The sequence below is a fragment of the Miniopterus natalensis genome, chromosome 11 (assembly GCF_054644295.1).
Source record: "Miniopterus natalensis isolate mMinNat1 chromosome 11, mMinNat1.hap1, whole genome shotgun sequence".
Taxonomy (NCBI): Eukaryota; Metazoa; Chordata; class Mammalia; order Chiroptera; family Miniopteridae; genus Miniopterus; species Miniopterus natalensis.
Window position 1 is genome coordinate 70,283,250 of NC_142091.1, and position 27,520 is coordinate 70,310,769.

A 27,520-nucleotide genomic window follows, 5' to 3' on the forward strand; every position below is an offset into this window, starting at 1 on the left:
TGTTCTTCAGAAACAACATTTTTTAAGGAAATGTAAACAATGCGGCACAGACAATATGAAGATTTAATCCCATCACCAGGAGACCGCCACAGTGAATACTGGTGCTTATTTTCTTTGTTTATCCTCAATAGTCATTTAACGTAATTGAAACTCTCCTATTAGCTTATCTGGCTCAGCCACTAACTCTCATCAGCTCTTTCTCCATTTGCCTTCAGCCAGGCAGGACTGGCTGCTTCTGAAGACAATAAAAACTTAGAGGGATATGAAGCTATGCGGTTAACTTTTTACTATGGAGCAGGGATGGGCAGACTTCTGCAAAGGCAGATTTTGTTATTTTTTAGGCATTTAAAAATTTGTTCCTAGCTCATGGACCACATAAAAGCAGGTGGTGGTCCAGATCAGGCCTGCGGGCTGTAATTTGCTGACCCTAATATAGAGAAAACAACAACAAAACCCACCTGTTCTTCTCTAAAATTAAGGCAAGTTCCACGTCTTATTTAGTTTTGCATTCTCTAGGGGGAGATACAACTATCTGACAGTGGAAACTGTGCGTTCTTGTCTTCCCTCACTGCCCATGGTCTGGATATGATATGACAAAATTGGTTTATTTTATTACTGGAAAAAAACCCCAAAACTAAAACAACAACAACAAAATCCCAAAACCAAAACCATGGCATGCAGTTTGTGAGCCTGAAAGTCTTTAAGAAGATTCAGTTAATTAGGCAGGTATGTAGTTACCTCCACCCTAATGTTACAATCAGTGGGATGGTATCGAAACTCATAAAATCCTGGATGCACCGAGGTCACAGGACACTCATCTCCTAGAAACACTTCTTCAGGAGCCATAGGTAGATTATTGCCAAATGCAGTCGACTTGACTCTGGCCAGGAACAGAGAGGGGCTGCATCGTACATACACTATTGAGAGGTAGGAAAGAAAAAGTGCCCGGTGACCCAGTGGCACCATGGACAGCCAGGGACGCTCAAAGCCAGTTAGCAATACAAGGCACCCGCCCCTTGGTAGAGAATAGGTTTTAGAGGTGACCCTTCCCCTTGGAAACGCTCAAATGCCTCCCACCTCCAAGAAGCATCCAGGTGATTCTACACATGGATGAGAATTACCCCAAACAAGGTGTTAGATGCCCCCTTCTACAGTTCTAAGTGGAAGACATCTGCACTGTGGCATTTGTATTAGTAATTATGGGCAATGGTCAGCCTGCCTTCGTTCCCAGCTTCAGCTCCTGGAAAGCACAACTTCTGTTCTAATCCTGGTACCTCTGTTTAATCTTGGTATTTTCTGAAGCAATGCAGAGACTCGACCAAACTAAAACTAACAGAGTTGGCACAGAAACCTAGTGATCGTAGGTTAACCCAGTGCGCTTTTCTCTTACTAATTGTGACCTAGTAATTACGCCTTAAAATGTTGTTCTCTTTGCATGAGAACGTTTTGAGAATGAAGAGTTGGTTTGCTAATTTTTCATTGCTGCATTACTTAGAGCCAAGGATAAGCCCACAATGAATGTCCAGTAAATACGTGTTGAGTGAATACATGCATAACACTGCCTGTTGCTCAATGAGGGGAGCACGTGCAGACCCCCCTCCCTGATCACTCGGCTGTATTTCAGGGGAGCTAAAACAGAAGGAAAATTTGGACTTGTGATAAAGTCCGAGGGTGAAATATCCTAGAGGTTGCTGAGAAAGGACTGGAAAGAGTTGGTGGCTTCAAGCGATATTATACCCTGTCAACCCCAAAACAGTCGAAGCTGTATTTTTAATGGAAGCATTCAAGTTTGCTACAGGCCAGGAAGCAGGCAGTGAAATACAGGTTCTGGCAGTTAAATCCCAGAGTCATTTGGAACTGCTGGTAATTCAGAGAATAAATTGGAAAATCTGAGAAGGACTTATGTGCTCTTTTAAAGGGGCAGGCATAAGATCACTGGAAGGTTAACCTGTGGTGGGATGGGCGAGCTTTTACGGGCAAACTGTTCACAGTCCTGAAGCCCCTTTAGCTGCTGGCAGTTTCCAGCCCCTGGAAATCTTGGCACTACAATCATGGAAGCGGCAACATAAAACCATTCGTTGGCCTGTCCTTTCTTCTTTTTCGGCTCTCGCATGGTGGATAAACTAGCAGTTTTCCTTGACATGGAGAGGAAGAGGGTGTCTAGGGCATTAAGTCACTCGTCATCCCAGGCAGTGGGATTAAGAGAGCAAAGACCCTGGGGCTGGTGACTTCCAGAAACAGGAGGTGGCCAGTGCGGTCAGAATGTAACGAGCCACAGCAAGGTGGGGAAATAGGGTCTCATTTACGGTTTGAGAAGCTCTTTCTGGTGGGTAGGAGGAGAGTGGAGGTGGAATCAAGGATATTAAGTGGGGTGAGGATTGGCCCTTGGAGGTGTGGACTTGAGCTTTTGTAGAGGAGATGGCTAGAACCAGTGGACTCCGAGGGACGCTGCGGGTGCACGTGGGCGTGGGGCCGGGGAAGGAGAAGCGACCGCTCTAAGGGAACCCGCATAGATGGTGCTGCTGTTAGCTGAGAGAAAACCGGGGAGAGGCAGGTTTCAGGTTTTTTACAAAGTGCATACATTTTATTTTAGATAAAATAATTTAAATTAGACACCCGAGTTAATATTCTGAATAGGTGGTTAGAATTCAAGTGAGAGAACGCATCAGTGCAAGAGCTCCGAGGAGGCGGCGCGTGGAAGTTACGAAAGTGGGCGCCCGTGTGGTGGGGGCGCACGGAAGGGTCTTGCCAAGTCTCCTGGGAGTTTTTGTCCACTAGGACCATGTACATCAGGTGACTTCACACTGAGTCCCAATTCTATTGGGAAGCCATTTTTAATAATTGTTAAAAATGCAAATTACTTGGCCAAATTCTCAGAAATCCAATTCCTTAGGTGTGGACTGGGCCCCAGCTGCCTACGTGTTTTAATAAGCACCCCAGGTCTTCTCTATACAGGAAACCTTCAAAATCCACCGAGGGACATGGGACCTGGGTGTGTCAGAATTCTGAATTAGTGTCTCCAGCTGCGAGAGCTCATTTTCTTTCTCTCTAGAAACAGCACTAAGAATGTATGTATGTCTAGAGGTCCTTAAGTGTGTCTTTCAAACGACAAATTCTGGAGGCGGACCAGACTCTGGATCTTGAAAATGTACTGGGACATAACTCTTGGCCCCATTGTCAGAATTTTTGTTACAAATAATCCCAATCACTTGGCATCTTATTTTATGAACTGCAAAATAAAGGTCCTTGTGAAATAGCTTAAAATCCAGAATCAAGCTTTGATACACACATGTATTGTTTGTATCAAACAATGTGTTTCTCTCTTTAAGCTTTGTTCCCAAGCATCGTTCTTCATAGCTGAAGCCGAGCTGACCCTTCCACTCAGACATAGGAAACCCTGGTGTCTAATCAACCAACCCCGCTCTCCTTAGAGAGTAGCCATCCTCAGAGGGCGAGGGGATGCTGTGGGGCAAAGGAAGGGGCCGGCTGGAGCCAGGTGGGAAAACAGGGTGCCCTGACCCCGGCACCCGGAGCAGATGGTGGAGTGTAGGCCCTTCGCTATCAGCAACGAGGCAGATAGAAACGCCCAGGGCTGGCAAGTCAAAGCAGCAGCCTCATTACTGATCACCAGCTCCCCACCTCTCTCCTAGTGCTCTGCAAATACCTGGCTGTTCTCCAGAGCAAGTCCAAAGCAGAGAAGCAAGGAGGTGCAGCCCTCCTAACGCCAGGAAAACCTTCATCTGGCCAGAGCCCAAGGCGACATCCACTCAGGACCTAGGGAGCTGGGCGAGGGCCGCCGGCCCTGTTATAAGGAGTTGCCAGGTGTCCGCAATAATCCATCCCCTGGGGCAGCTGGAGGAGAGCCTTCCTCATAAGGAAACCTCCCCAAATTCTGCATTTTCTTATTCCAGGTACTAAAGAACAAGGTGAGTAGAGGGAAATGCATGGTTTGAATATTTCCACAGAAGCTGTGAGCCCATCACTTTCAAGTGCGCGTTCAAATGGGCCTCAGGGGCTGGTTGTTGGGAGGTAACCTGAAAAGCACGCAGAAGATCAGCTGTTTTGCTGATGACTCTGAACCTGTCCAGGAGTTCTCGCAGGCTTTTGTTTTCTTTTAACATTTCTGAGTACACATATTTCTAGGTGACGGTGGAGGGCTGGTACTGAAGCGAGCAGCTTCAAGAAACATTACATTTCTTGTGCATCCCCAAAGCAAAGCTCCGAGAACAATTGGGACCTGGATGGTGTTTTATCTGCTCTCAATATCGCCACCAGGCAAACTTAGCAAAAGCTCAGTCTTCGCTGATGCATGTTAGGAAATACTTAGTGCTAAAGTGGAATTCCTTTGGCACTCAGAAATCTTAAATAAGTTTTGTGTGTGTTTTTTTAAATTCAGAGCTTACTAAGAAAAACACCCCAGATCATCATTAGATTCATGTGCAGCGTGTATTTTTAAATATCAAATCACTTGCTAGAGACAAAGGACTCTACAGTGATTTTCAAACCTTTGTGTGCATCAGATTTACCCTAAGGACTCGTTATTACTGGAGTTTCTGATTCAGGGTCTGAAGTGGGACCCAAGAGTCTGTAATACTAATAAGTTCCCAGGTAAAGCTAATACTGTTGGCTCTTGGCCCATACTTTGAGAACCATGATTAAGTGTTTGTCTAAAATTAGGAAATAGAGGCATCTTTTTATATAGCTGAATAATCAATTTTATCATCATCTTTACATGTTGGGTATAATTATTAAATTTCCATTCTCTTCTGAAAATGAAGGAATGCATAAATCCCATGTGCACCTTCAGGACTTTCCCTCTTTTTAACAGCCCAACTCAAGGCCTTAACTAATTTCATCCTCAAGGCTTGGGGCCTGGTCTAGTTACCTTTGCACTTGTGCAAAAAAGAGATAAGTTAAAGAAACAGGAATGGAAAAAGGAAAAGCACGAATTGACACTTGTTACTCTTTAGAGTTTTCTGTCCTTTGCAGGTATATTTTGTGGTCTGTAAGATGATTATGGAATGTACCCATGTGAAAATGTAAAGCTTTATTACTGTTTATTTTACTATATATTGGAAACATTACTGTCACAACAAATCCTTATTTATGGGGGTAATATTGCCTAGGACAAAGCTGATGCCCCGAATCAGACGCCATGAAAACAGGTCCTATGCGCAGACATGCACCTATCACATTTAAACATTTATAACTACACTTATTCTCATTTCCTCACCAATCTGGAAAGTTGATGTTTACAAACAAATTCTCTATCACTGTTTCTGTCTTTGCCGAGTCACTTAAGTTCAAGAGATCACACACCCTGGGGTTGTGTATTTTGTAATTCTGACTCTGCCACTAGGAGGCGGTATCTACCAACGTAGAGGTTTGTCCAGGGCTCGGTTCTCATCACTGCCAGGCAGGAGGAGCAGACAGGACAAGCATGACTTACTGGGAGGAAATGGGAGATAAGAGGAGGGACCAGTTAAATCTGGGAACCCTCAGACTATGTTTCCAAGAGAGAAGATGATGTGAACTCATCAGTTATTCAACAACATTAACTGGACGCAAGGAGGCTAATTAGGGCCACCCAGTCTCAGTTTTTAAGAAAGAACAACCAAACCTAAGCAACTTGCCAGGAAGCCCCTGTCTCATGGTCGTCAAGAAACTCCCCTTTCAACTACTATTAGCCAAAGTTCACTCACACCTGGCTCTTGCCCAGAAAATGTTCAATCAAAAACGCAAGTGGAAGGTAGCTTCACAAAGGCCTTCATTACACTAGATCGCAGGTTAAGAACACCTCAAGCAACTGGAAGTTAAAAGCATCTGAGAAGCCTTAAGTGGGTTTATGTCTAATGACACACTTTGATGTGTATGATTACTCATGACTCTGAACAACCAAGAGAAAGCCCTCAGCACACTCCTGAGGTCTGACGTGCAGGATATTATTGTATCAAACCAAATGGAAGCATTTGTGAGTCATCTTTGGAATATCTTTAGGACTTTTGAAGGACTGGTTCCCAAAGTGTGGTCCCCAGTGTAGCAGCATCAGCATCAGCATCACCTGGGAACTTGTTGGAAATGCAAATTCTCAGGCCATACCCCCGGGAGTGGGAACCCAATGATTTGTGTTCTAGCAGCTCCCCAGGTGCATCTAATGCATGGGAAAGTTTAAGGACCACTTCGCTTTTAAGGGCTACCCATGTGAGATGATTTTAGAGATGCCGAACATCCTGATAGAGCAGCTGAGGTACTAATTATTCACTGTTAGAGTGACATTTTTAGACTTGAAATTTCTTTCCTATCTGGGAAAGCCTAGCTTCATCTACTTCCAATTTTAGACAAAATCAAACTAGGTAGAGTTATACTCTTTAAAGAGATTTCAAGGGTCAAGTTAATTCCGTATTGTTATTATTAGCCAGTGCAAGGCCCCTCTCTTGGTTTAACTGATCAATCCCTCCTCTACCATAGGCAACTGTCTAGTGTATTTAATGACCATCTTTTGAGCCCAGTGTGTGCTGCCGTTTTGTGTGAGTGCAACTTTAATTTCTTTAAGCGGCGTTATGGGAGACAGCCTCATTCTGTCTCAGAAACTTCCCCTTGCTGTCCTGTCTAGCTGTCCACATGGCTACTCGCTTACTTTCTTCAAGTCTTCAAAACCATCTTCTCTTTGAGTCCTCCCAACGCCGTCTAAAAATTCACACACATCAACATTTCATACACCCCCTTCCTTTCTTATTTTTCCTTCTTAGCACTAAGCACATACTATATATTTTACTTTTTAAGCTTTTTTCTTATTCATTAGGATGTAAGGTTAATAAAGGAAGAGATTTTTGTCTGTTGTAGTTTTTTTTACTAAAAATGTATGTATTCCTTAGGCATAAAATGCTATTTTGCTCATAGTGATCTCTCGATATTTACTTGTTAACTGGATGAATGACCGTGGGGCAGTATAACTGCAGGGTCAAATCACTGATATTTTTAATTAGAAAATAATTTTGTACAGAAGAATCCGCCTTCCTGGACTGCAGTCAGTTGACCGGGTGGGGTAGTGTTGCCGTGAACTTGGCCTGGGCCTCTTCAAATGTGCAAGTCCTAGGAAATACCCATTTTATATGCATCCGTCCATATTCACACACACACACACACACACACACACACACACACACACACACACACACTTTTTGGTGGGAGGAGGTTAATTTTAGAATCTTGGCTTGTATGCATAATTTTTGTAGCTTTAGGGCGTGGGGGTTTGGATTGCTCCTTGAATGGCTCTTGTTTTCTAAAACATCGGTAAGATCAATAAAAATAAAAGATAATTATCTGACTCTGAATCAGAGGAGGTGAGGCCTCGGTGCTAAGAAGGTTCTTCCTCCCTAATCCTTGACTTGCTCTGCTCTGGGCCTATTACCTGGCACGAGTAAGAGAGAACATAGAAGAGCAGTTGTGATTTAAAAAGGCGTGATGGCCTTTAAAAAAATTGTTGTGTAAATAGTTCCCTTCGTGACTTTCTGAAATAGGCTTTACCCTGATGGTACACTGGTAGCTGGTTCTACCTGTTTACAGTCAGATTCATGGTTTACCACTGGATGGACACCCTCTCGAGCTTTCCTTATGACTGTCCAATACACTGACCCCAACATATTATTTTCATATTTTATGAACAAGTCAGAAGGATCTTTTTAAATTTTGGTGGATTCCCCATTGTCATCATTCTTCCCCATGCTTCTCATAGGACATAGAACATAAATTCAGTTGGATTTAGCAAATGAGGGTTAGTTGCTTAGGTGGGGAAGATTGCTGGGCTTCGGGACCGAAAAGACATAGGCTTTTTTTAAATTTGAATTTTTAAAAAAATATGTCTTTATTGATTTCAGAGAGAGGAAGGGAGAGGGGGAGAGAGAGATAGGAACATCAATGATGAGAGAGTCATTGATCGGCTGCCTCCTGCACGCCCCCGACTGGGAACCGAGCCTGAAACCCAGGCATGTGCCCTGACGGGGAATCGAACTGCGATCTCCTGGATCCTAGGTCAAGGCTCAACCGCTGAACCACGCCGGCCGGGCAAGACATAGGCTTTCTGGACTCTGACTGTAGTGATTGAAGGTTGGAACGAACAGTAAAGAGAATAATTGGGTTCTCATGGCTTCGCCTCCATACTCAGGCTCTGTGCAGGTTGACATTTCTCTGCCACCTGTTTGCCAAATTACCTCGAGTGAGATACCTGAGGGCTCAGAGCCTCAGCTGAACCATCTGTTCACGCCCTTCTCTTGTGGGAACACGGTGAGGCTGGAATAAGGCAACACATTGAGAGCATCTGAGCAGTGCCGGGCCCAAAGAGCACCCTCCGAAGCAGGTTGTTTCCATAATTTCCTTCATCAGTGTGAGAAGGAGCCTTGAGCCTGCTCCAGTGGGCCAACCTACTAATGCTGGCGTTAATGTGGATTAATATCTATATCGGTGCATCTCCTTCACCTTTAAAGTGTTTTAATTCTGCCAAGAACACCAGTGAATGTGTTCAAGATGCTCTTTTTTCTAGGAACCTACGGAGATTTCGCCTTTGACGTCGCTGAAACTAGTGCTATGGCCTCTAGGCTTTTACATCATCTTGATTGGTCACAACTGAAAGCTAAGGACTTTATCTCCTGCTAATCCTCAGAGCTGCCCAACTGTGGAGACCCTCTAACAGATCTTAACTCACGTGCGCTTGTTTTCCAGTACAGTAGGCTTCCAACCCTCCTGCCACATTTGAGACTGTTTGATGTTTTCTCATATGAGGCTTTCAACTGCTTCATCGTAGGCTCCCTACCCTGTCCCCCAGTATGGATTAACTCCTTTATTACCATTCCACGGCCCCTGTGGCAGGTCCTAGGTGGCCGCACTTGCATGGGCAATTGTGGTAGTGAAAAAAAGAAAAGATGTCCACAGCGAATCTTCGAAGATGTTGCCTTATATAACTAAAGGGACTTTGCAGATGTGATTAAGCTGAAGATCTTGAGACGGGAAGATTACCTTGGATTATCTCGGTGGGTCTAATATAATAAAAAAGGTGGAAGACAGGATCATAAGAGGAAGGGAGAGGGAGCAGATGTGATGATGGAAGCAGAGGTTGGAGTGATGGGACCGCAAGGGAGGGGGCCACACTGAGGAATGTGGGTGGCCTTTAGGAGCGAGAAGAAAATGGATCCCCCCCCCCCCCCGGCCACCCCAGAGTCAAGTCATCGAAAGGAGTGCAGCCCCCTGGCACTGTGATCCGCGCCTGCTTCTCTTTCTGCGGGACAAGCAGCATCTTTAATGATTATACCCATGGCCCATAAGTTTTGTACTAGTCATTTATTTTCCACCTAAGCACCCCTAACTGGCAGAGGAAAGAACGAAGAGATTTTCCTCTTTGGGTGTGTCTTCCCATTCATCCCATTCAAGTCCCTTTATCGTCTCTGGGACTGATTCTTCCAACCAAACCCACAGATATGAAAAAGCAGTCGTCTCCTGATTTCAAATATGCATGATTTATATTAGATAACACCTGAGAATTATCTAGTGAAAATAGTTCCCTAAAATTCAGCATCCGTTGGCAGTGCCGTGTGCCATGCCAGCCCCCCGGATGGTTTAATCAGGCCTCGCATGCAGACCCAGACGTCAAGCAGCACTTTTCGCCTCATACGCCTCTGTGAACTTCAGTGTCTGGGCAATCGGGAGAGTCTCAGCTTCCAGACGGTTGATGCTGTGGTAATAGGACCCCACAGATTATCCAAGTGAGTAGGGAAATGAAGGCAGCTGTGCGTGGAAGGCCATATAAAATCACTTAGGCCGGTTACCGCTTCCTATTTCCTGAGGAGTCCTGTGCTGAGGGGCTGCGCAGAGGAAGGTCCCTATGACTCTAGAGGCCTTGTTTCTCCTTTCTGCTTTGATGTGGCCTTGTGCTGAGAACATGAATGGTAAATGCCCGGTCTTAGAGGATGCTTCCTTGGAGGGGTTACTCATAATGATGGCTTTCCATGGAGGCACTCTCCTCTCTGCAAAACTTAATCTTACAATTTGCTAGAAGAGAAATATTTGGGGCCAAGTAGCCTTGAGTCAATATGTTGAGGACACATTGTCCCTTTTTGCCTAAATGTCTGAGATTTTTCTTTTCCCTTTATTGTGGTCTTCTGTCTTGATTCCCATTTGCAGAGGTTCCTCAGAAGTAACCCTTGACTCTACGTGTCAATCTGCGTTTTCAAACCCACAGCCAATTACAATACAATTGATTGTATTGTATTGTAAGATACTCGATTGTATCTTAACTGACCTTCCTGCTTCCAGACTCTTCATATTTCCCTCCATGATGATACTGCTCTAGTGTCCTTTGAAAATACTATCTGATCTTCACTCCTGTCAAATTCATCAATGGTTCTGCAAAGCCAATAAGATAAAGCTAAATCAATATCTGGTCTGTCCATAGGTTGATCCCAATACTTTTCTGTTACACCTGGAATATTCTACATTTTTTTATGTTTTCCAAATGCTTCCCAGGTTCAAGGCCTAACTAAATGTCAACTACTCTAAGGCACTATTTCAGTATTACTTTTTGTGTTCTTTATGTTTTTAGGAAATCACTTATACGTATATGTTTCTGTTTGCAGTGGGTTATTTTTGTGTGGAATTGACATGTGAATTTTTTTTTTTTTTTTGTCAAGGCTACATCCCATTTTCCAATTGCCCCAGTGCATGGGAGACACAGAAGAGATCTACATGTTCTTATGGCAAACTACATATCTATAAGGCTCTGTGAATAGGACTGATGATTTTTAAAAATCTTTTTCAAAAAGATTCTTTTTCAATTACAATTGACATATAATATTATTAGTTTTAAGTGTATAACATAGTGATTAAATTTATAATTCTTAATCCCTTCACCTTTTTAACCCATCCCCCAATCATCCTTCCATCTAGTGACCACCAATTTGTTCTCTGTATCTATGAGTTTGTTTGTTTTGTTTGGTCATTTATTGTTTTTTTTGACTCCACATGTAAGTGAAATCATATGTTATTTGTCTTTCTCTGTCTGACTTGTTTCACTTAGTATAATACCCTCTAGGTCCATATATGTTGTAGCAAATGGTAAGATTTCATTCTTTTTTATGGCTGAGTAATATTCCATTGTATATATGTACCGCATCTTGTGAATTTCTTCTTTATCCATTTGACCTGTAAATCCTTTGTTAGCAAGGACTTCATATAGTTCCTGATCTTTCCATTGTACCCAAGATGAGTCTTTCAGAATCCTAGAATAGTACAGCTCACATGTAGCCGTTAATTATTACTGACATTTCAAAAATTTCAACTCAGCACATGTGGAGAAAGGGGAGTGACTTGGGAGTCAGGGAAGAATCCTAGCGATCTGGGGCGAGTGGGCATTGAGGCCCGGCTGTGGTAGTTGATGCCTGGGTGCCAGCAAGATTCTGCTTCAGTTAATGAACACAGCAGCTATGAGTGTTCCTCAGGCTTTTTCTCAATTGATTTGTTAGCTATTTGAGACACAACCTCAGAATGACAACCGGAAAGTTGACTCTAATATTAGTATGAAAAAAAGTAGTGGAGCCAGCAGCTTGGACTTCCTATATGTCCTGCCCACTTGTCCCTTTCAATCCCCCCTCAATCCCAGCTGTTGAAACCTCTTTCCTGTAGGAGGAGCCGTCTGGATAACCTTATGCAGGAGATGTTAGAGTGATGTTCCCAACACATGGGGAGGTGTGGTTTGGAGGTTACAATCGCTTACGTAGAACATGGGCCTTCTCCAATCCCACTTCCCCTCCCATAACATCTCCCTGCATTTTCTTGCTTTCTTGATGGTGATTAATTGTAAAGACTGTGAACTTCCAGGCTCAAACAGTGCTTGAGGTTTCTCACTCATTAACATATAAATATTATTTTATCCTGGGAAGATTCAGCTCCTACAAAGTGTTGAAGAATATCCCGAATGTCTTCCAAGGCCTACTAGTCCCTATTACTGGTTTGGGAGTTTTCCTGGGCAAGGCCTGAACTGCTAAAGTGTTCTTTTCACCGTGTGACCCAACTTCCTACTATTACCTGGCAGCGGATGTGCGAGGGAGCACTGGCCACCCCGGACAGACGGTACTAGGTAGGCAATCTGTCTCTCTAAGGTGTGACTCGCCTGCCCAGAGTAACGTGAGGCTTACTTGTGAGAAGCACAAGATGCTAAAATATTGACGGCAGGCAGTCACTGTTGAGACACCGTTAGGCCGTTTCCTCCAACCACCCCCTGTCGCCGACTCCTAGGGGATGAGGGGCTCATCCCCAGGGGAACGTGCTCTCCCTGGTTCTTCTGGGAGCCCCGCGATCTAATGCGAGGCCGCTCTCCCCGGCTGCTTCCCCTGCGTCCTTGAGCACGAAGCTCATGGGGCAGTGGCTGGGTGTCACTACTGAGGGGCCAGTAGCTGGGGGCCAGCACTGCTGAGCAGGCCCCACTGCTGCTTGGCCTCTAGGGACACGCTTGGTGGGGATCGGCATGACCAGGCCTCGGCAGGGGCTGAATTACTTATTGGTGGGATAAGAGGCCACCAACTTCATTTCCCCCAGAGGTTTCGTTAGGTTCCAGAGAGAGGCTGCCCGGCGAGTGCTTTCTGTGGCGCTTTTGAGAACACATGAAGTGGCTAAGGACACCGAGGAGAGTGCAGGGCATGCGTCTTAAACGTGTCCCAACCCGGGGCAGCCCCGCTCTCCAGCCCCTGGGCAGGTGCCCCGCGGGCGCGCTCCTGCCCCAACGGCGCAGCCCCGCCCGAGGCCTCAAGCGGCTCTTTTGCTCCCGCTTCCTGTTTTCTACTTTTTAAAAATAAATGAAATCCATGTCATTAGAGATGTTTACAGCTAAGCCCGCCTCCCACGGCCGTTGGCTCCTTTCCTGCGGGCCACCCCGCAGCATGGCTGCCCCTGGGCTGGGTCACCGCCTTTCCCCGTGGTGGCTTTCGGGCGCCCTGGGCGCTTTCCTCCCTCCGGAACCGCAGGGCTCCCCCGCACCGCTTCTTACCGCTTGCTGTTGCTGTTTTGGCCTTTGGTTTGTTGTTTTCTTCTTTTTGTGTTCTTATGTGTTGATTTTCTTTTCTGTGAAATAACTGAAATCTAGTTATTTGGGGATATAATTATGTAGGTGTTTTAGAAAATAGTGGTAATAGGAAAACTTGGTATAGTACAAGCTGTGTTTACCTTTCATCGATTGACTGAAGGTTGATTCTCTTTAATTTATGACCAAGGTCAGAGCTGAATGTCCTTTGGGCTCTTCCTTCAGATAAATTCTCGTCTGACACGTCGCCGTATGATTCTTTCTGCAGTGAAAATAGCTTGTACTCTGGACTGGATGGTGGTCCAAGTGGCCCCGCACACATACACGGGGCATCGGCATATATTCCCCGATGAGTTATACCTGGGATCGGGCTGTCCTGTGACGCGGATCCAACCATATGTATATGATTTTACATATCCTGTTTCTGATTGTGGTATCAGGATGCAGGTGAGAATAGTGATTACTTATAAAAATAACTTATAAGTAAATAATTTTTCAGGCCTTTATGCCCGGTGCAAAAATTGTGTTGTTTTTTTAAAGAACAAATTTTGCTCCTATTTTTATAATGACTTATGAATAGATAACAACACAGCTTCTTATTTATGATTCAATGAATATTGGGCCATGTACATGCACAGGACCTTATAGCACAGATTAAACCACTGGTTAGGGAGCTGATTTTAAGCTACCTTCAGGCTACTATTAAATACAATAGTCACTACAGCCTAGCAGACAGTTTTAAATTTCATTGACAGCTCCTTCCATGTGGAAGGTCCCCAGTCCTGGGCAGGTATATCATACTCAACCTTAGATCACTGGAACCTGTCCATGTTCTGTGAGGACGTGTCAATAGGGGGAGTAGATTTTCATTGGAATAAAATCTGTCGATTATTTAGCTGACACAAATCTTAAATTGTATTTTTATTCTGGGATATTATATTTTTTTTTTTACATTTTCTTATTTAAACACTTTATAGTCATACTATAAAAATATTTCAGGCCAATGACTAATTATAACAGGCACCTATGAATAGGTCTTGTCTTCATTTTAGAAAGAAGGGAACTGGAGCTTTGGATGGTGCTTTAATAATTGGCCTAGGATACACAGGGGGTTGGTGAACTACTCTATTATTTTACCTCCAATTATCTTTCTCAAAAGAACCTTTTCATTAGTAAATCACAAAGGTGGCTCTAAGTGGCAGTGTAAGTCACTTTTTGGTACTATTAAGATTATTTTCCCGGGCATTTTCGATCCACTCTTCCAGATAACACTCCTCTTCTGCCCTGGTGGGTTGTCAGACCCTCGCAGGTACCTAAAGGTGGCAGAGCCGTTTCTGGGAGCTTGCCTGGCTTCTGCTTCCTGTTCAAACGTGTGTAGGCCTCCTCTGTTACTGTGAAGACCTTCTACTTAAACTGTGTGCTCTCCTAGGTTGTTTCAGAGGATTCTCTCCTTTTTCAAAGTGAGTTGCATTATAATCCAAGAGATCTGCATCACCAAGGTCGTAATATCCCTCTGGAGTGTTCCACCTCTAGGTGAGTCCAATAGATCAGGCCCCTTCTGAATGCCTTTGCTTCGCCTTTACTTACCAGACGGTTCCGCAGAGGCATAGACATATGATTCACCCGTAGGCCTAACTCGGAACAAACACTAAATCAGCATTAACAAATACTTCAGTGAACGTTCTTGCATTTTTTATTTTTTAAATGTAGGATTCATTTTAGAATCAAAACATACACAATCCAGTGTCACTAGGTTATTTTATAGTAACTGAACTATTAGGCAGACTCACTAAGGATGCAAAGTCACTTCAGTAAGTGGGAAAATCAAGCACGATGTTATCTTTCAAAGCTTCTTCCTTCACGATACTCTTTCCAATACGTTTCATGGTTCAAGTCCATGTTGGGAGAGGAAACAGCTATGAAAACGAAGAGAAAAGCAATCTTTCAATTTAACACTAAATCATAGCCTAATACTTAAATGTACGTTGCTTGCAATTTTGTGAAACTGAGCCATTGAACCCTAGAAGGCCCCCCCATTGACCTTCGGGACAGTGGAATGGTGTCCTGATACACTTTGACCATCTCACCAAAATATTTATAGTGAGCCTTATACATTTGAATGACAACTCTGGAGACCACCTGCAAAACACAGGAAAATTCTATCCTTGTTTAATATATAAAAATAGTTGACACCAAAAAATAATTTAGAGCTCAGAGTTAACGTGCAATATCTTTTAGCTTGATCAGAGTACCACTTGCGGGGGAGAGAATTAGTATTTTATTTTTTGTTGTGATAAAATATACATAAGTGGCTCAAATGGTGGATTTTTTCTTAAGTGTATAGTTTAGTGGCATTAAGTACATTCACATTGTTGAACACACACACACACACACACACACACACACACACATTTTCATTCTTATGCATTAGCCAGTGCCCTGGAGCTATTGCCTCCGCATAGGCCACCAGAATAATAGTGCCGACGAAGGCATCCCATTCTGATAGTAATTATTATGTGGGTTGTAACTTACCTTCCTTAGAAAAAAATGAAGACGTGAAGGCTCGACCAACAAAGGAATGTGATTAGGTTTTTGGTGCATGGATTTTACTGCTGTGTATACCCCCCCCCCCCCACACACACACACACTGGGTCAGATTAAGCTTTTGACAGCTTTTACTGGCTGTTCTTAGGATCCATTTGTCTAGGCCTGGGCACTGTGGTACTCTGCTAACACAAGCATTATAAATCATCTTTATCCAGAAGGTCCAGGCACTGTCTGCACTCCTAAAACACCTGAAAATGATCATAGTGTTCAAAAGTGCTAAAAGTGAAAATAACCTGGCTCCAAGTTTAGACTGAGAAAGACCTGGTACCAAGTATGTCACCTCTACCTAATTTCTGCTTTTCTCTTCTTTAGGAAATCAGTGTGGCTTACACCAGTTTCAACAGATGAAATAAAGTTGAATCCCAATCCCTTTATGGCTGACTTTGAGGCAACACCAGAAGAGTTAGGATTATTAAGTTCTAATTAAACTGGCTCTGTCCTTAAGGAAAAATGAAAACTTGAAATTGGCATCATGGATTTTGTTGGAAAATGATGTGGGGGTTTTTCTGTATGGAAAAATAATTGGTATAAATCTTTTTTTAGGTATCTGATCCCTAAAAAACCCTAATTCAGTGAAGGCCCTAATTCAGTGAAGGTGTATTTTTAGATACTATTATTCATTAGGGGTATGGCTTATTAATTTAATGTTAACTATTAGGTACTTCATATTACCTATTTAAATTTTATTTTCTGATCTATATAATAAATTGAGCAATATGTTCTCAATGACAATAGTTTGATCTATTTGGTAAGAACCTCTGAAAACTGTTCTAAATATTTTTTTAGTGAGTATAAAAAATAGAGATAGGTGTGTAAATGGGCCAGAGACTAAAATTTGTGCAGAATTCAAAATGTAATATACGAACTCCCAGGAGAGACAAAGCCTCTTCTATGTGAAGATGCTTTAACTTGTGTGTGCTCTCCTAATTAACTAGTCCTAAAAATGAGGTTCATCATATTTGAGTCATTAGTGCAAAAGAAATTAAATTTATATTCTAAAATTTAAGAACCACTCCTTTAACCGAAATTCGATGCCAGGTTTTCCTTCCTCCCCCTTGTGATTCTTTCATATTTGAAATGATTGACGGATTGAGGTGGTCAAGTATAGTATCATCCTGCCACTTAAGAGCAATTCATGTCCGGCCAGTGTGACTCAGTGGTTGAACGTTGACTTATGAACCAAGAGTTCGTGGTTCGATTCCTGGTCAGGGCACAGGCCCGGGTTTCGGGGCTCGATCCCCAGTCGGGGGCGTGCAGGAGGCAGCCGGTCAATGACTCTCTCATCATTGATGTTTCTCTCACTCTCACTCTCCCTCTCCCTTCCTCTCTCTGAAATCAATAAAATAAAAAATAAAATTAAAAGAGCAATTCATCACATGATAACCTGTCACCAGCTGCTTGTGCTGTCTTTTCCCTAAAGAGGGAGTCTGCCCAGTCATACACCAAAAAATCACTTCTGACTCTGGGGAGATTTCCTATATTCAGTTGCTTAATGAAATGTACATTTTGGGTGCTGCATCCTTCTGGAATCGTTTTGTTAAATATATTTTTCATTAAGTTTTTAAAATTTAAAGTGTTAGCATTTTTAATAAAATGTTGCTTATGATTGTTTACTTGTCAAACAAAGAATTTAAACTTGTCATAACGGGCATGTCCTCTGGCAGTTAAGACTCGGGGTATAGGCGAAGCCTCTGTAAGGCGTGGAATGCACGCCAGGCAATACTACCAGCGCCTTGTGAGAACTTGTTTAACCCTAATTACCCAAAGAGCTATGCATCACCATTAATGTAAAGGTCTTTGATGCTACGACTTCACACCCGTTCTGGCACTGAATAACTGTTCTCTAAGGTGGGTACTATGGGCTTAAGTTTACAAGTGAGAGAACTGAAGTCTTAGGGTTGAAGTAGCCGCCTTGCACAGCTCTGTCTACAGCTCTAAATGTAAAGCAAGGGGTATAATTGTTCTCACCCCCTCATACTTATTGCCCTCTCCCTAAGGCACTTTCTCGTTCCTTCTTCAGTATCCCATTTGCAATGGCTCCAGCTACCTGTTCCTGCCTTCCACGCCCCTTCCCACCCTTCTACCCATATTTTCTACTTGTATTTTTTTTCTGCTTTGTATCTCTTGCTCCAACAATGTGTTAAGCAATAGCTCAAAGTCCGAGGCAGTTATTCCTGACACCAGCTTCCTAACCAACACTGCGTCTCCAGGAAGCGCAGTGAAAGCTGCGGGGACAGGGATGTGGTTAGCGCAGCTTCACGCCCCCAACTAAACATTGCCACTCACACCTCTCAAGTGTTGCCTAAGGCGAGGAGCCGTTGAGCCTGAGTCAGAAGAGGCTGCTGCTTTCTGGAAAAGACACTGGAGTGATCATTCCTGAGTGCCTCCTACTCATGGCAAGAGAGGCTTGAGAGGAAAGAAGTCCATCAAGGCCTGAAGCCTCCAAGATAAACCCTGTAGAGTCCCTCTCCCCTGTCTTGTCTGCTAAAGGTGTCACCCAGTGGCCACCAAGAATGTCTGAAAAGTTTTCTGCTTGGTTGCTTTGCAGAAATTCGGAACACTGAGCTCTAAGGATGGCTTCCTCTTAAAATTTGATTTTTACTCTGGTGCCATGGTAAAAAAATATTAGATGTATTTATATAGTTACTTATTTGGAAAAATGTGGACATGGACACACACATGCAGACATATGCCCCTTAGATATGTTAAATCCAAGTGGCTGCACCCAAATTCATCTGCCAGCTCTGGTAATGAGGGACGGTCTGGACACACCTGAGATACGGAATTTGAGCAGTGAGTTTCTGCATAAACTCAGGGGGACTGTATAAGGTAAAAATACTCCAGAGGCAGCCAGGTTCTGGTCCCTGGCTCCTCAAATTGCTGGTTGTGTGGCCTTGGGCAAGTTAACGAACTCCTCTGATGCTCAGCTTCCTCATTTGTAAAATGGAAAAGATCATCTCTCATATGGATGTTGTGAGACCTCCATCAGTTAACGTGAGAACACACGCTGAAAGCTAGAGAAGTGACTTTAACCAGTGGGCTCTTAGAAAATCTAGATTTCCTCCATTAAAAAATGTTACATTGGCCCACCCTGTATGTTCACACATTCACAGCAGCTGGACAGTACCTGGAACATAGCAGTAACGCTCAATAAATGATACCTATTATTATTACCTTCCCTGCATAAAAGATCACTGATCCATAAAACCGTATGTGTGGTTGTCCAGGATTGATCTGGAGGGAGGCAGGGCCTACAGAGTATATAAGAGCATGTAAAAATGAGAAAGGAATTGCTCTTTGTTGTTTCAGAATTAAGCTAAGTACCCAGGCCAACCGCAATGATTTGATGGTGTCTACTATTCCAAGACAAATGGAACTAATGCGAAAACTCTCTTATTCTGCCTCCCCTGACCCATTCATGGAGGGTCATTTTGATGTATGGACAGAATTGACCTGTTCACTCAAAAATTTTATTAGCTAGTTGTAAATGGGGGGAAAGTCAAGGCTTTGGATCTCTTTCCTATTAACAGCCATCGACGACCCCATGGCCTCCCGAGAAGTTGGTAGGGCAGAGCTGGGGACACCTCAGCAGGAAGCCGGTAGAACCAGAGGTGGTGAATAATTCTGTCCACCAGCCCACTGAGCTACGGCAAATTACCAGAAAGGGCAACTACAAACCCTTGGGGCAAGTCAGCCTTGGTTTAAAAAGTTGGATTAAGACAGAAGAAAACAACTATCATGTGGAAAACCTTATTTAGCCCTTGAGGAGGAATTGCTGAGTTGCTCAGTAAGAAAAGACCGGGCCATGTTTTAGACCCAGGAGTGGAAATGCAGAGGCACAGTCTCGTGGAAGAAAACATCCCATCAGCGTGGGACGGGGCTCCGATCAGGGGGCCGAGCTCTGCGAGCTCATGGTCTGTGCTTTAAATTAACACTGGGCCGAGGGGAGGACTGAGCAGAATGCGGCCTGATGTCTGTCTGCCTTCATCATCCCGCGGCCCCAAAGTAGTTGGATTGACTCATGTCATTGGCCACATGCCCACTCCACTCCTGCTGCTTCCCAAAGGAGTGCGTGAGAGTGAACGAAGGGGGGGGGGGGGCGATGATGCAGGGTTGCCACCGGAACTGGTGGGGACAGGAAGGAACAAAAGCCTCCCAAGATAAGCTCTTGCCCAATTAATTTAGGTTGACCCCTTAACCGTTTCAAGCACCCATACCTCTTTTCTGAGAAAAGTTGAAGTGGTCTCTTCTCAGCTCACACTAACATATGACTGTTGTGCTTTTTTCCCCTCTGACAGGCCATCCTGGTCCTGAATGGAGCGATCATTCTGGCCCTGGGTGGTCTGGGTCCCTTACAAAGCGCCTCCCATCTCTCAGGCACTTCCCCTCTTCACCTTCCAGCCGGCAACCTTATGGGCTCTGTGTTTGTGAGCATTCAAATCTGCAGCCTTAGGTCACTCCTTAGGCGCCTCCGCTGGAAATGTGTTTGGTTATAAAGCCCAGCTCTCGGGTAAGGTGAAGGTTGGTTTGTAATCCTATTTACAGAGCCTTCCCACCCGGCCTCGCCTTCAACTAGCCCCGTCTCCCGGCCCCGTACATGCATTGACCGTGCCAGTCCTTCTGTCTGCCCATCTTTCATCCCTTCTTAGTTCTGTGACTTTGGAAAACATATCTGAACTCTCACCCATCCGTTTCCTCACTAGGACAGTGGAAATAATATGAGGTTACTGTGAAATGGAGAAACGTATGTAAAAAACCTCAATAATCTGAGTGCTTTCTGCATGTTTGGCACGTATCTAAGCCCCGACTATGGTGTTATTTCATTTTATCCCCATCAGCTGCAAGGTAAGTAATATTAACATGGGGATACGTACATCTCTATTTTACAAAAGAGAAACTGAGGCAAAGAGGGGTTTGACAATTTGTCTAAGGTTACAGGACGAATTAGAGCTGAGGATAGGGTCAGAGCACCGGCCTTCCCTTAGCCACAAAGCTGGGGCAGCTGGAAGGTTCCTGTGATAACCTCTTTGTTATTTAAAGCAGGTTTCAAAGCCTGCTCCTTCGTGTTCAGCCAGAATGCAAGAGCTGAAGTTTTAGGTAGCAGGCCTTTGCTTTTTATCACTTTGGCAACTTTCCCCCCAAACCATGGGGGTGGTAAACCGCTGGTAAATGGTTGTGAGAATTGACGAGGTGAGAAAACAGAATGAGGTCTTGAGAAAACCATGAGCGTCTAGACAATTCCATTTATCAAAATTAGTCATGGAAACAAGAGCATATCAAAATGATCTTTAAAGAATGGCGGATGTGTTGATATAGACACTTAAGTATTTGCAAAAGATCTTTTAGAACATGTAGCCCAATAAATCGAACCTTTATCTGAAGCCTGGGTAAGAATGTGAGGATGATATTACATATACATGTGCATGTAAGTAAATGTTATTTACGTTTAACGTAAATATATGCATAAAGATAATTATACTACATTAAATATATATTTATTATGTTTTCAAAGTGTGCATACCCACGTAAACCTATACAAAGTCAGACATAAAACTAAAAGAATATATAAATTTACTCAAAATGTAAACTAATTAAAAAGTGTATTCATATAAAATGCTGAGCAGCATCAAGTATAATTCTGTGTTCTAGGGTGTGAATTTAACAAGGAAGTTTTATATGTTATTGCTACATATACCGTGAGAAAATCAAGGAAAAAATGGTGACGACTTACACTGTTTTACCCACTTCATTTCCTCTTTTCAGTTTATTAGTTCAGGATCCGTATCTGTTGCAGCTGGGAGAAAACCCACGAGAACGCTGGTGAGCGGCAGTGCTTCCTCTTTTCCTATGATCATAGGAGTAGGAATGTTATCCATTAAAATAGGAGAGTAGGGGTTGGAAAATCCAACCGAGACACAGGGAAATCAATGCGCAAGAAAGTTTTGAGGCATTCAGGTGGTAGAGCGTCAGAAAATCATGCCGACTGTGACTGTGATCGCTGGGTTACTATGAATATAGGGTGCCCCCAAAATGCATGTACGCACTTTGAATAATTATAAAGGCAGTGTTTATTAAAATACATTTCATTTTCAAAACTGAGCATTCCGCTGTTACAGTGTGTATACATTTTGGAGCAACACCCTATATTTGATGAATCTGAAGCTTAAAAAAAAGCTTCTTGATCTTTGTATTTTTAACTTTGAGCAACTCTAAGTATTTTGAGTAGACACTTTCCCATCACTACTTCCACAACCGAATGCCAAAAATTCTCTCTTTAGTGATCCATTAAACAATTGCTAAGCCCATGCGCTTCCCTTCCTCCCGAGATGGCTGTCCCTCCTTCATGTTCTGTCCTCAACGACCAGTCCCTTCTCTCTGCCCTTTACTCTCTCTGGCGATGACCTTGCTTCCTCCTCTGAGAAATCAGGCCGAGGGGAGAGAGCTGTCAGGGCCTTATCTGTAGCGATCGTTTTTTGCCATTTAACCCCCTGCCATCGGTGACTTCCCTGTGACTTTCTCGACAGCCGGCGCTCCCTGGCAGCCTTGCTTCCATTCTTCCCCACCACCCGAGCGCATCGCTCCCGTCCCCCTTCTCCTAGGTCTTCTTAACAGCCCAGAGGCGCCCAGTTGCTTCTCTCAAAAGAAAAGCGCTGGCCTCAGCCTTACTGTCCCCTGCAGCTCAGGCACAGCTTGCCCTTCCTTTCGTTTCCTTCATTATGTTTTCCATGACCTCGGTTTCGATTTATATGGGTCTGATTTTTCTGTGCGTTTTAGGGTATTTTCCCTCTAGGGCAATTTTGTATTTGCTTCTTTCAAGTGCCTCAGGAATAAGAGAAGGATCACTAGTCCAGTAATTTTTTTGTTTAATATTTTGGCTTAGAGTTTTAATTTTTAGGAAGAGTGTAAATGCCTAACCCTGTATGAAGTACTATTAATGAAATGGCGGGGAGGTTATTTTTGTTCATTTTTAAGTCTGCCTACTCACCTCCTTAGTTTCCTGCTACTCTGACGGGGAGACATTAGTGATGGGGCCAGAATTTTGCCTCTATAGCGCCTTCCCTCCCATGACTGCTTCACATGCCTTGATACAGAAATACAATCTCTCTCTCTTTCCAGGAAAAATATTTCTATGTTTTCAGATTGATAGTGTGTCTCTTATACAGTGTTGGTGTGTGGCTGTGTATTAAACCTAATTTATGGTTTACTTTGTTCTATTTTGTGGGAAGGAGATGCAGTTTGGTTTCCCGCTAAACGTTTCCACTGGGTTTGATATGAGGCATCATGTCCCCCAGGGCCTTTTGTCTCTAATGCTGATTCTTACCTTGCTGGAATTATGTGTAACCATCTGCGTCTCAGCCATGTGGTGCAAAGCAAACTGCTGTAGCTCAAGAGAGGTAGGTTTGTTGCAATAACTAATACTTCCCATGGCCTGCCACCCTCCCTCTAGGGTTGAGGTCATCTCTGACTCTTGAAGTTGGAGAGAAACTTCTATGCAGTAGTGATCTGTGGGGTTCCTGGAGTTACAGATGGTATTAATGTTAGAGATGGGATGAAGGCTGGAAAGGAATTCCAATGCAAAAATGCAAGAGGAAATAATGTATTCCATACCTAAGAGCACACATTTTTTATACAGATAACTTAATTTATTATTTTCCTGTATTTTGTCACTTTCTAGCTGTATGCCCACGAAAAATCACCAATTCCTTTAAGATTTTTGCTATTTAAACTGTAAAATGAAAACGTTTTCATTCATTTCTGGTGTTTGTTGTAAAGACTATGTATATAATACTTTAGCAGAGTAATAACCAGTGAGTGAATATTATCGGTGATGATCATGTTGATAATGGGAAGGGATGGAAGGAGAAGCAGCTGATGATTCTATTTTTGGAGATTGACGTCGTTTCATTTTTCAGGGACTTTCCTCACCTCCCAGTGCTGTGGAATCAGGAGTGCATCCCCATTAAAGTAAATCTGAGCACAAGGAAACTCGACCTCAGATCTCCATGAGTTAGAGCTGCATCCAGAACCCAAGAGAACATGAGCCTATGAAACGCATTCCTACTCCCATGGTACTGGTCACGAGAAACTTGGACATTTGACTCAGTCCTTTGTGTCCTAACTATAAACCCCATTCGTGTGTCTTGATGCAGGGGGACAAATATAACTCTTTAGCATTCTTGGCTTTGTAACTTCCATGATTGCCGCTCCACAGCTAGCCCCAGAAAGGGGTTCTCTCTTCCTGCCCCCATGCCGTTGCTGTATAAGGTTTAAAGGGAGCAGGGCACCTCTGTCTCAGGTGTTCTCTCTCAAATCCAACTTCCGTCTACCCAATGAGAACAAAAACGAGTCAAAAAAACCCCTTTTTTTGTTACAGAAAAATGCTTCTTGACTTTTGATGACATCAGCATTGCAAAAACTGTCAAACAAAAAAATCCTCACTCTCATCATTAAGACAAATTTCAACTATATTTGAGGTGGGAGGGTCAAGCCTCAAGATTTTATTTCAATCAGCGGCCGAGATGCAGCTCCACGTGTCCTGATACGGAAATTAAGGTTTAGATTGGGGACTTTGAGAGCAAGGTCGACAGTTATTCTTCGAAGCATGGTGAGAGACTGCAAAACAGGGAAATAAAGAATGAGCGCTTTAAAGCCTCACAGATCTGGGTTCAGATTCTGATGCCATCACTCATAACCTGTGTTGATTTGAGCAAGTTACTTAACCTCTCTGACCTCTTTCCCCTCACCTGTAAAATAAGTGCAATAGCATCAACTACTCTTCCAACAGTTTTTATGAGGGCGAAATAAAAGTAAAGCCCCCCACCTCCTTGACAATGGTCTTGCTGTCGCTGGTCTTGTCGCTGCAGGACCGTGGTCAGATGGCGGTCAGATGCACAGAGAAGAGGGCAGAGAGCTTCGGGCTCCCATTGCGGCGCCGCCTACACCCTCCAGCGACTTCAGTGGTCTTTTCAAGGTGGCAATTTGATGTGACAGCTCCCTCTGATATATCTGGCTCCTGATTTATAAATCTACTGCTGAAGTGTTTATATTTCTGACCTATGAGTGAATTTTCCTCTCTAGATACTGAATCATCCACAATGTCTATAGATTCGTACCCATGAGTTACTCTTAGCTCCTTGTTTACCGTATGTGCAAAGATTGTTCTACATTCTCTGCTAATTCTTATCTCTGTTCATCAGAATATGTGTATTTGTATACATATATGTGTGTATATATATATAAACGATTTGCTTTTTAGTACATTCAACAATCATTTAGGGAGTGCCTACTGTGTGTCGTGTGTTGCATTAGGAGCTTGGCATACAACACAGTGTTTTAAGCACCTGAGTAGTCTGTATAAATCTTTCTCTTTGCATTTTTGAGGTTATATAAATGGAGAGACAAAGGTATTCTCTTCAAGTTCAGACTCAGCCTTAGGCCTTTTAGTATCACCCATCTTGTCCTGTGAACAATATTTTTTCATTCCTGTGGACCACTGAGAGGTTCGTATCAGTCTCAGCCTCTATCAGTCTTGGCACCTTAACCATATTTATTGAACCCATACTTGGATCTGGGGGTGGGGAGAGAGAGAGAGAGAGATTTCCTTTGGGAGTATCAGAAAATACCCCTTAAGAGACAGTACACTTTTAACGTGTGGCATGCAAATTCATGCATATTTATTTTAAGTAACTTGAGCACTCAGTTTGAGAAAGCAGTTGTTCAGATGCGATCTGAAAGCAAATTTCTTTCGCGTTTGGGGAAATAGGTCTGGTGTGTAACTGAGAGAAGAAACTTGGCTTGTTACAGAGGAAGGCAGGCGGGTGGGGGTGGGAAGCATGTGCTAACGTGTCGTCAGGAGGAGGAAATGTATGCGGTGGGGAGCAATGGTAGCTCGATTATCTCTTCCTTTCAGGCAGATGCATGATTAAAACTCATCTTGATCATGTTGCCCCCACCAAAAAGAAAGCCATTTTGGCACATGTTTCAATGTTCGCTGCTGGGGAAGGGGACGGAGCACCGGGCCGGGCCCGCGCGGGCCCAGGAGCTGATCCGCGTCTCGGAGGCGGGGAGAGCGTGCTGGTGGGAACTGGGGTGAGGCAATCCGGGGGCCGTAGAGCATGTCTCGGCTTCGGGGTGCATTTTGCAAGTTCCTGTGGAAAATTCTCACAAAATAGCATCGTGTCCAAACACTGCAGACCATCCTCCATCAGTGTCCTGTCTAAATCTCAAGTCTGCTTTCTAATTATTTGCTGCACATACAATGAACTACTTATATGCTCCCAGAAAACACCGTAAACAGGTCTTTTTCCAGCAGAGGCGGTGTAATTTCATTTCTCCAGGTCTTTTCCCAGCAGAGGTGGTGTAATTTCATTTCTCCAGGTGTTTTTCCAGCAGAGGTGGTGTAATTTCACTGAGGGAGAGGCAAGGAACCTCCTGAGGCTGTGATTAGCAGCCTCTGATGTATTGGTAATATCATCTCATTTATCTTCCTCCTACTCTGCTAGATTGTGAGCTGGACAAGGGCGAGGACCACGGTGCTCATCTCTGCATGCTCAGTGATGCCGGCAGCACCTCACATGGTGTGTTAAGTCCCTTTTGGATGAATGTATAAGTGAATGAGGTTTATTTCTAATTACAACAACACATTGGTCAGGCCCGCCAATTGCTCAAGACACAGTGGGAAGATGGCGCGTGGGTTAATAAATTTTTGTTACGAAAGGCATGCCAGTATATATTTTAGTGTCCTCTGTTCAGTGTCCACACAATTATCCTAGTTTCCTGGAGAATGAGGATTTTATCACACCCTGGAGAAACAATCTAGATGATTAGAGGTGCAATTTGTAGTATCTTACGTTTAATGAAGAGGCATTCAAGGTTATGTCTATAATCCAACTGAAATTAAAGTGTCCCAAGTCTGTGGACCTCACCTATATGCTCACTGTGCTATGGTCTAGCGAGTTAGGCAATTAGAAGAAGCGCATTAATTTAGCTCTAACCCTAATTGGGGCATATTGCTCAGTGCAGTGCCACTGAGGCCGACTCATAGGATTTGCCATCAAGTCCGTGCCCCTCGGCGTTTCCACCGCCCCATCCTTGTCGTCACAAAAATCGAAGCGGTGGACCATTAATCTAATAACTTAGCAGACAACGGAGTCTTCATTGTGAACACGTCTTAGCTTCCACACTCTATCAGGAATGTTCACAGCAGTTAGAACTCTCCCTATTTAGTGTCTGAGACCACGTTGCAGAGAGCTAGATAAACTGTGTCCAAAAGAGAGGGAGAGAGAGAAAGACAATGAATGTTGAAGCCAGAGACGAATCTGGAGACTCAGAGGCTGACACACCTACTTGCTCACAGTGCTTCAGCCTCAGATTATATGTGAATCTAAGTGTGTCTTAAACAGGGAAGATGGGCTACCCAAAGGCCCAGTGGGAGAGCTTCCACCATACAAATGGCCATACTGGGACGCAAGGAGAGAATGTTCCAGAAGACAAGGACATCTTTCTGTTCTGCACCTTCTTTCTCACCTTCTCAATCTCCCTTAAATGGTTTCATTTTTAGCATCTGTGGATCCTGCTGGTCTCACGTAGAGCTCTTCTTCAGGAGCCTCACACTGGCGTCTATTCAGTAGATGACTCAATTTTTCTCTTCATGTAACAAGAAAAACCCTATTGATCTTAATCAGCCAGTAAACTTATCTGTCTGACAAATGTCTTAACTTTGAAGATAGTCATCAATGCCATGAGTCAATCCATCTTAACTGCCCACCCAGGGCACACCCTGAGAGGATGCCCACCAAGGCTTGTCGTTAACAATATTCTTTGCCTCTGGATAGCTCAATTAATAAAAAA

At 43.7% G+C, this 27,520-nt stretch overlaps 1 protein-coding gene across 1 annotated transcript; it reads left to right on the top strand.

Annotated features, from left to right (window-relative positions):
• The first annotated feature begins 9,874 nt into the window (after window positions 1-9,874).
• On the top strand, window positions 9,875-16,097 carry LOC107527593 (oocyte-secreted protein 2-like). Its single transcript, XM_016200372.2, has 4 exons — window positions 9,875-9,938; window positions 13,332-13,510; window positions 14,493-14,596; window positions 15,983-16,097. Exons 1-4 carry the CDS (start codon window positions 9,875-9,877, stop codon window positions 16,095-16,097), a joined length of 462 nt encoding a protein of 153 aa, XP_016055858.2.
• Window positions 16,098-27,520: the final 11,423 nt, after the last annotated feature.

Bases quoted from the DNA above. Each gene is read 5' to 3' on its own strand.
- LOC107527593 (XM_016200372.2), top strand. From the start codon at position 9,875: ATGACTCTAGAGGCCTTGTTTCTCCTTTCTGCTTTGATGTGGCCTTGT. The intron at 9,939-13,331 runs GTAAATGCCCGG...TTCTTTCTGCAG, and splicing joins TTGTGCTGAGAACATGAATG to TGAAAATAGCTTGTACTCTG. The intron at 13,511-14,492 runs GTGAGAATAGTG...GTGCTCTCCTAG, and splicing joins ATTGTGGTATCAGGATGCAG to GTTGTTTCAGAGGATTCTCT.